The 9,377-nt window shown below is 40.2% G+C and overlaps 1 protein-coding gene across 1 annotated transcript in view; it reads right to left on the reverse strand.

The window, feature by feature from the left end:
* Positions 1–4,454: 4,454 nt before the first annotated feature.
* mppe1 (metallophosphoesterase 1) overlaps positions 4,455–9,377 on the reverse strand; it is a 9,730-nt gene continuing 4,807 nt past the window's right edge. The window contains exons 5-9 of the mRNA XM_020591294.1: positions 7,912–8,020; positions 7,548–7,628; positions 5,509–5,631; positions 5,167–5,307; positions 4,455–4,790 (exon numbers count right to left, since the gene is read on the reverse strand). Coding sequence (XP_020446950.1) covers positions 4,605–4,790; positions 5,167–5,307; positions 5,509–5,631; positions 7,548–7,628; positions 7,912–8,020 — 640 coding nt within the window. The 3' untranslated portion in view covers positions 4,455–4,604. The remainder of the gene's footprint in view (positions 4,791–5,166; positions 5,308–5,508; positions 5,632–7,547; positions 7,629–7,911; positions 8,021–9,377) is intronic.

The raw sequence follows: 9,377 nt of genomic DNA on the forward strand, positions 1-9,377 counted from the left end.
GCCTGTTAACGCTGGCATCAGCACCTTGACCTTCGCCCCCTCTTTTTTTCTTTTTTTGTCCCATCACCCCCTCTGACCTGCTTCGTCTCTCTGCGTGGAAGACGACTGGACACCGAGGAATCAGGAGAGGACGGAGGGGAAGCTGAGTGGACGAAGAGATAAATGCACTTTGCATCAGGTTCCTTAATAACATTTTTGTTGTTGTTGATGTTGTTATTTTTCTTCAGAGGAAGCATACACACAATGTAGCATCACAATATTTATTACCCTGTCACAATGTTAGCTTGCTGAGCTGCAGGGTGGACCGAGCAGCTGAGAGACATGTGGAGCGAAAGATTAAAGAGGGGAGGGGGCCAGGAAACACGCCGACAACAAGAAGGATTTAAATGAAGGAAAAGGGACTGATCTCTCTGCACCTTAGCCCTGCTGCCTCCACGGACTCGGACCTGCCTCCTTTTTCCACATAAACCATCCTTTTAGCTTAGAGATACCGAGGGGTGGGGGGGTGTATTGTTTGTTTTTGTTTGTTTTTTTTTTGTTTTTTGTTAACTTGTACACTGTGCAAGGTTGAATTATCCTGTACAGACTGTAAAATGTAATATTATTTTGTACAACTTAATTGAAAGAAAACAAATCTACTTGTAGATCTTTGTGCCTTGATTATGGCTGTACCTGTAAATGAGCTGAGATGTAAGTATGTTTTCGACTGCGCTGTACAGCTTGATGTCAAACTCTATCGGCAGCGGAAGACTGCGGGTAGGGGACTTTCTCTGTAGAGTTTAGTTTTTTCTGGTTTATAAAAAAAATAAATGCTGTTTAGTAAAAAATAAAAAAAATAGGGAAAAAATCTTAAAAACCTGTATACATTATGCAAATTAACTACTTACCTGCAGTGAAGACCAGATGTTGCAGCACCATGCCTTTTTTTTTTTTCCTTTTATTTGTTTTATTTTTCCTCCTTTAATATTTTTGAATTTCACAGCTTTAATCGAACATTGGAAATCCATCAAAAGTGTCCAAATTGCAACCTGGTGGTGTTTTAATAGGAACCAACGTTATTTCGATATGAAGTGTGTCTGAGATCTGTACTGATGTGTGTGCCTGTGCGCATGTGTACATAAAACAGACGCTGTGTGTGTGTGTGTGTGTGTGTGTGTGTGTGTGAGGGCGCGCGCGCGAGCGTGATAAATGTATGTACATGTAAATTTATAGGTCTATATAAATATATATGTACAATTATACATGTTTAATTATGTGTGTGCCTAGGTGTACATACCTATGTATGTATACAGTAAATATGTATACATACACACATAGGAAAGCATGTTTAGAATGGAGATGAATAAATGAGAGTGTGCAATATTAGTAATTCTTTGGTCCTTTGGAGCCATACCCAATGGCACAGGCACTATGAATGTGTGAGCAGCACCCAACAAGACGACAAGCTTTTCTCCTTGTACAAACAGCATCAGCCTTTTCTTCTGCTACAGTACATGTCTATCCCCAAAAGAGAGTGAACTGACTGGAGGTGCAAAAACCTTGTTTGGCCTGGGAGGATAATTAAATGACATTTTTATTTTCTTTAAATAAAGAAGCACATTAGAGGACTTTGCTTTCTTTCCATCTTGGTGTCCAGTTGTGTCCGGATTTGTTTTGTTTTTCTGTGGATGCTGTAGTGGCAATTATGTGAAAGGCTCGTACAGAGATATAAACTCAAACTTATTCGCTGTTCCTAGTTAAAAATAACACACACAGTCCTGCAGTAAACCCTCCTTTGTGAAGGTGATGATGTAGTTGAACTGTATGATCATTTTGGCTTCTTTAAAACTGTACTACATTATACAGAGAGGTGTTTCTGATGTTTAGCCTAGAATTACTGACTTAAATGGGATGGACAGAATATTAAAAATAAATTATAGCACTGTACAGTTAACACAAACTAGTGCCTTCAAAATGGTCATACAGCTGAGTCAGCACTTACTGGTAGCTAGATGTACCTAATAAACTAGCTGCTGAGTCTGCACTACAGTGGTGAGCAAGGCAGGGGACATTCAGGATCTTCAGTGTGTTTCATCTGATTTTTGTAATAATGAGAAATCATGATACACAGTGACTGTTCAGTGCACACCAGTACAGTTATTGTGGCTGATAGCACTACTCAGTTTGACGTTAAGCAGAGCTACAGAGCATTTCCACTGAAAACGTGTCACTGGGCGAGAGGCAGGGTCCACCCTGGACAGGTCACCAGTCTGTCACAGGGCTGACACAGACAACCACACACACTCACACTCCTAGAGGAAATTTACAGCCACCAGTCAACCTAAGATGCATGTCTTTGGACTGTGGGAGGAAGCTGGAGTACCTGGAGAGAACCCACTCAGGCACAGGGAGAACATGCAGACTCTGCACAGAAAGGCACTGGGTCGGGAAGGACTCGAACCTGGAACCTTCTTGCTGTGAGGCGACAGCGCTACTTATATTAAAAATTATATTTATATATTGTATTAAAATGATATATATTAATTTTTTATTACTACAAGGTATCATTGCAGGATTTAATCCTTTTCTGGTGTAAAACAGTAAAATATGAGCTTTGCAGTTGGTACACAGGGCCTTTATAATATATTTTTTTATAAAATAAGGTCTAATAAAAAGATGTCTGAATTATAGTTTAATCAACATTCTCCTAATGTGAATCGATTTCTGACTAAACAGAAGATTTCACGGCACTTTTCATGGAGTGTACTGATGAGGTTAATATCTTTTACTCATTTCCAGATTAAATCAACCCCTATAACAAAAAAGATTAACGGTGCACGATGGATGTCCTGTTCTGCTGTATATGTGACATAATATAGACAACTTGACAATCAGACAAGATTTATTTTCTCTCGAGTTAAAACCATTTTTTGAAAAATATACAATTATTGATACAATTATTTGGTGACAGTTTCAATAATTATAATAATTAAGCAAATATGCTTTAAGTTTGTATCTTTCTGAAGAAAATTTGATGTCATGTTAAATATCTTTTGTCTTTGAACTGGTCAAACAGAACAGGCGATCTGAAGATAGAAGTTTTGACACAAGCAAGTTAACTTAAGAATGAATCAGTAGAGTAAATGATAATGAAAGGAATTGTTAACCCTAATCTGGACTAATCCTGTAAATCCCTGACAAAGCAAGGTGCTTCATCATATTGAAGCTGCAGTCTGCCATACAGCAGGTCTGCTCAGAAAGAAAACATTTCGGCTGACTGATGAATTTAGCTCGGTGCACATTATCCACCATTTTGTCCAGCCCCGCAAAAGACAGAGATTTTAAAGATTTGAAATAATTCAAACGTGAAGAATATGGAGGTCTGCAGCCCAGCGTCTCTCAGACGTCCCCAATATTTTGTACTTAGATTGTATTTCACATAATTTTACAGACACAAAATATCTGTTCATATCACCTTAATTACCTTGACACAGTTTATCTCTAACTCTCAAGCTTTTGAAAAAACATGAGCATCCTATAATATTTGCTATTTTATGACTTTGGATGAGTGATTGCACTGAGTCGTAGAGCACGTCAGCCTGTAGTTCACACCATAAAGCTGTGAAACACACCTTAAGATTCTGATTTATTATGTACAGTTCATCAGAAACAATTTGGCAAAAACCCTCACAAACATTTGGCACAGAAAGTCAGCAATAAATATTTTCAGCTATGCATCATAAAAACAACAAGAAATCTGGATCAGACATAAGTAAGATGAGTGTGAAATGATCAGTGTGTTTACATCAGATCACAGTTGAACATCAGAGTAAAGAGACATAAACCGCCAACGTACGTTGGACACTTATCACCTTAAATCAGACCCTGAACGGTTAATATTTACATATGTACTTGTTTGATTTGTCTTAAACTTAATGCCACATGTGTGTACTTTCTAATAATTCAGTCACAGAAAAACCATTGGAAAGTCACTGACGGTTTCAGTGATTGAAAACTTCCTGATGTGACAACCTCCACCCTTCTACCGCTTCCAAGGAGGGTAAAACAAGTGTGTTAAACTTTGAGTCCTTTAAAGACATTTAAAATATACATTCAAGTCCTTCACTGTGCTCTAAAACATTTTGACAAGCAAACAGGTTGTGTGAACATTCAGAGCAGGAACGTCACGTTTACAAATCCTCCTGTACAGATGGGCGACAGCTGAAAGGAAAAACCTGAAGAAATGAGTGGTCGCTTTCAGGATGACAGTACCTCCATCCACAGGGCAGGAGGGATCACTGCTTGGTTTGATGGGTATGAAAGTGATGTGTCTGTCACCAGGTCTCAACCTATGGGAGATGTTGGAGCGACATGTTAGACAGCGTTCCCACCACCATCATCAAAACACCACATGAGGGAATATCTTTTGGAAGAATGGTGTTCATCCCTCCAGCAGAGCTAGTGTTGCACTGAAGCTGTTCTGGTGGCACGTGGTGGCCTAGCACCTCACTGAGACACTTGTTGTTTGTTTTTCCTTTCATTTGTCACCCTCTGTATTTTCCAGCTCCAGTGAACTCCACTCCATGGCTCTGTCCTGGGACGTGCTGTACTCTGGGTAATGTAGTTCACAGAGACTTGTGCTTCCCCAGCAGGCAGAGGCTGAGGCACTGCAGCAGGCCTTTCATCCACAGGCAGTGAGCCAGGAACAGCAGCAGCAGGCAGGCGCCGGCCGAGGAGTAAACACCGATCACCGTGCTCTCCTCTGGCATGAAACACTTGGACAGAGCATAACTGCTGGGTGATACTGACGCCTGGGGGGGGGAGACAGTACTATAGGTTAGTAGAGATACATCAGTAGAGGTGGCTGCATAGAGCCCCTTCAGCCACTAGGGGGCATCCAAAAACTGAAAGTGTGAACTTTCTCATCTTATACATATTGTTTTTAAAAACATATGATCTCTGTAGTTTTAACGTCTTAATAATATGATTTGAGGGCTCTATAACATATTTTGGAATAACAAAAAACTGGGGGTGCCATAGCATTCAAAACATTCAAAAGGATAACTCTGAAACAAGTGCAACGTTGTTTTCCCTTTAAGTCCACAGAAGGAGCATTAATGTCACTGGCATTTCTTATCTGTTGTAAGCGAAGCATCGATGGAGATGTCTGAAACAGACTGCGCTCACCAGGATGAAGCTGGGGTTGTTTCTGTTCCTCCAGCTGAATGACGGCACGCTGATTTCTGGGTACTTGTTGTCATGGAGAACCTCGCATCCGCTGTGCGTGTGTCCACTCAGGATGAGGCGAGGTTTAAACCACTGCAGCAGCTGAGAAGAGAAACCCACATCCACCTCAAACAGCGGTTGCTGCTGTCTTACATCATCAGTTTCATCATCGTCACCATCTGCTGTGCGTGACTGTCTCTGACAGCACGCCGTCGGACTTTATTTAATTAGACGGAGCCACTTCCGAGGACAAGGAGACAAACAGCAGAGGTGGTGTGATGCCACTGCAGAGAACTCACTCACCTTCTGAGACGCCTCCTTAGACAACACGTCATACTTCTCTCTGAACAGAAGGTGTCGCTCTTCAGGCGGCGCAGCGTCCAGGCCTGTGCAGCCGGCGTCGCTCACCCTGTACAGAGGATAGTGCTGGGGAGCAGAACACACACGATCAGCTTCTTATCTTTTAAGGCCAAATAATATTTAAAAGCCGGTCTCTCTGTATGGACTCGTTCCAACTGAGGAATGGACCTTTAAGGTGTTCAAATAAATATTCAAACCCATCATATGGAATTAGAGGATTTTGGCATTAGTTTACAGACCCAGTGGCAGATGTGTGCTTTAAGCTGTTTTAAACTTCTTAGTGTTGCAATTGATTATTTCATTTAGTGCATAAATATTTTTATTTCATTAAAAGGGCCCATGTCATGCTGTTACTTGTTTTTGACTTAACAATGTTACAACCGTGAATTATCATCTTAGATGTGACCTAAAGGTAAAAAAAAAAAAAAAAAAAAAAAGTGGAATGCAGGTTTTTAATTTTTTTTCGCGACAGGATTTACACACCTCTCGCGAGACTTTTTTCTAACAAGCTAAAGTATCAGTGACAGTTTAAGGATCTCCTTGAATGGACATTAAATCCAGGCCGTTAACCAGCGGATTAACGAGCCATGATGTTATTGATGCGCTACCTGTTGGAATCAGCTTCACTACTTTGGGACCGGTCCTGTGGGGAAGACGCAGCGACCACCGGTTGGATTTACAGGCCGTGGATCTACTTGAAAGGGAGTGATGTTTCCACGCCTCGGTGGGACTTAACAGTACGTTCTAAAACACACGTTACATGTCTGTCAATGCCTTGCTCCTGGAACGGTAAGGCTGGAGAAGTTACTGTGTCTGCGTTATGCCAGTTAAAACATGGGGCTTGAGTGTTACACATCTCTTTTCATCGGTACATATACCCTCGTTTACCTTTCTATGGAGGAGAATTTCATTTTAATTAATGCTGTCCACCTGCGACACAAGGACTTTAGGAAGAGGCTCTCTGGTTTTATCGTTCTGAAATAATTACAGACTACCATGAGTTATGAGAGGTGCCAAGGTAACACGGGGGTACCCAAGATTAAACATTAAATGGTTGGAAACGAGCAACATGAGCAGCCATGGGCACTTTAATGAATGGATCATTTGTTTAGATTAATGAAATAACCTGTGGGTCAGGGGCCCCTGGGTCCCAGCCACTGTATGAAGTGTTAATATTTATTGTTTGAAAGTCACACAGCTCAGGTAAAAGGCTAAAAAGTGACATAAAGAGAACAGTGAACTGCAAATGACAAGGAAGACACACAAAACAACTTAAAAGAGACACAAATCAGACACAAAATGACACAATAAGACTTCATATAGACAAATAAACACATACACAAGATTAACACAAAAAGACATAAAAACACCACAAAGGGATACAAAATTACTGCAAAGAAACACAAAGTCCAGAAAGCTGCAAGACAGAGACACACCAAACAACTTAAGAGACACAAAATGAACATAAGCAGACAGAAAAGACCACAAAAAGACACAAAACAACTTCACAGAGAAACAAAATGAACACAAAGAGGCAAGATTACTTCAAACTGACACACAAAGATCACAATGACACAAAATACCACAAAAATCTGCCAGAGACACAAACACAAAACAGTCAAAAAGAGATTAAAACAACCACAAATCGTCTCTTTCAATTTAAGGGTCCTATATAGGGGCCTTTTATTTGTCTGTGTTCAGGGGCCCATGTCTCAAAATGTGCCCATTCCTTGACTTTGACAAGCAACAGAAGCCAGTGGATGGATTACCAGTTACTAAATTCACAACTAATTAGTTAATGAAAGTTTTAGTAGAATTTAACAATCCCACTTTGAGCTAATGAGCTTCTTAGCACAAACCTCCCAACAACCAGAAGCTGTGACCTTCCAGGCCCTGCAGGTATTCTGATTGAGAAGGGAGACTTGCTTTGGATTCCCAGCCACAAAAGAGAGTTCAAAGTTCAGCGTACACTTGTGATTTACCTGTAACATGATGGGGGCTGCGGGAGGGTAGAGATGCGTGCCTTCACAGCCATCCATCCCTCCGCTGCTGGATTGTGTGTTCTGCAGAAAACAAACGTCGTAAAGAGTTCATCAGTTCATCTGATCCTCAAATATCAGTCAACATTTTCATGTCGTGTCTCTCCGGAAGAAGGAGGAAGAAGCAGCGATCAGCCACCACACATACACCATGTGTGTGAGAAGAGCCAAACACCTGCTCCAGATACAACTGATGAAGTGATTGAAAAAGTAGCTAAGGAGTATTTTAATCGTCTTCCTTGCTTGACTTGAGACATTCACACTTCATGAGGAAAGTGTAAGCGTGTCCTACTGATTTTCCTCCTACCTGACGAGAACAGTTGAGGTCTCTGGAAAGTTTGGTCAGCTCCTTTTCCACCGACTGACAGATGGGACATCCATCACCGTGCAGGGCCACACTGTTAACCAGCAGGAAACTGCAGAGAGAAACACAGGAGCTCCGATGATGGATATTCTGGATTCTTTAATGTGAAAGCGGGTTTCTTTTAATCCAATTTAATTCATCTAAACATTTATTTCTGGTTCTAAAATATTTCCTGGTAATGATTACAGGAATTCAAACCATAATGAGTATTTTGGAAGTTAGCAACAAGCTAAAAACCACATGATTATTTATTTCTTTTTAAGATTCATTTACATGACTTTTTATTTTTTATTGTCCCAAATTAGTTACAGACTGAAATCAATTTAAACAAATGCAAATAGAAAAATCTAAAAGCAATATTTTATTTTATGTAGCTATACATGTTTGGAAAATGAACAGGCTAACAGCTCCCAGAAGTGAAGTCATCGCCCCCTGGTGGCTGGTTGCAGTATAGGTCATAGATGCCACCTCCTCCGTGTTAGTGGACAGAATATGAGCCAAACTAAAACCTCAAATCACAAATTAAATGGGTTTATCCCAGAGGTGACTTCTGTAGTTTTTGGTAGATATTATCACACTGATGTGTGGTCATTTTTCTGGCCAGTTTGTTTTTGATGGTTTTTTTTTTTTGGATGATATTATAAATGGGTGTATTTCAGTTGATAGCTTTCATTGGTGGTCACTCCACTTCTGGTCGCTACTGAACAGAATAAAAGCAAGATGGCAGCTGCCATATTCCCGATATTTTAGCTTCACTTTTGCATAGTGGAGGGACGTGTAAAAGAACACGCCTCACAGTGGCAACACCATGTCTGTTGTGTGTGTGTGTGTATATACAGTATATATACGTCAGTGGTTTGGACAGAGAAGGGGTGAAAAGCCTTCACATTTTCTACTCCCACCACTTGCAAAGGGAAATTAACACATTTGATATCTTTATGTTTAAATGGATGGTTTATTCTGAGTTTTTGTATACCATTGTGTGTTTTTTAGCATTCTACCTTTTGTCTTTAACTTTAAATGCTGCTGTCTTGCTAGGGCTCCCTTGATAAAGGTTGTAAACATCAGTGGGATTTCCCTTGTAAAATAAAGATTTTAATAAAATATAAATATACGTCACCTGTCAATCTCAGTTCACTTTAGGTTTTCTCTATTCTGCTCTTTTTCTTAAAATTTCTATTTGGACTCTTTCTGTTGTTTGCTGTCTAAAATAGCAGCCTCACAAGGAAACTCTCCATCTCTTCTAGTAATTTATATCAATATTAGAGCCCTCAATTTGTATATTATTAAAACTAAACACAGACAGTGTAGTAAGAGTAATTTAACCTGCTTGAAATAAGACAGAAATGTCAAATCAAGAAAACCTAAACCTGGGGTCTTGTTCACGAGTGAGGGAAGGATGGAACGGG

The sequence above is a fragment of the Monopterus albus genome, unplaced genomic scaffold (assembly GCF_001952655.1).
Source record: "Monopterus albus unplaced genomic scaffold, M_albus_1.0 scaffold14.1, whole genome shotgun sequence".
NCBI classification, from domain to species: Eukaryota; Metazoa; Chordata; class Actinopteri; order Synbranchiformes; family Synbranchidae; genus Monopterus; species Monopterus albus.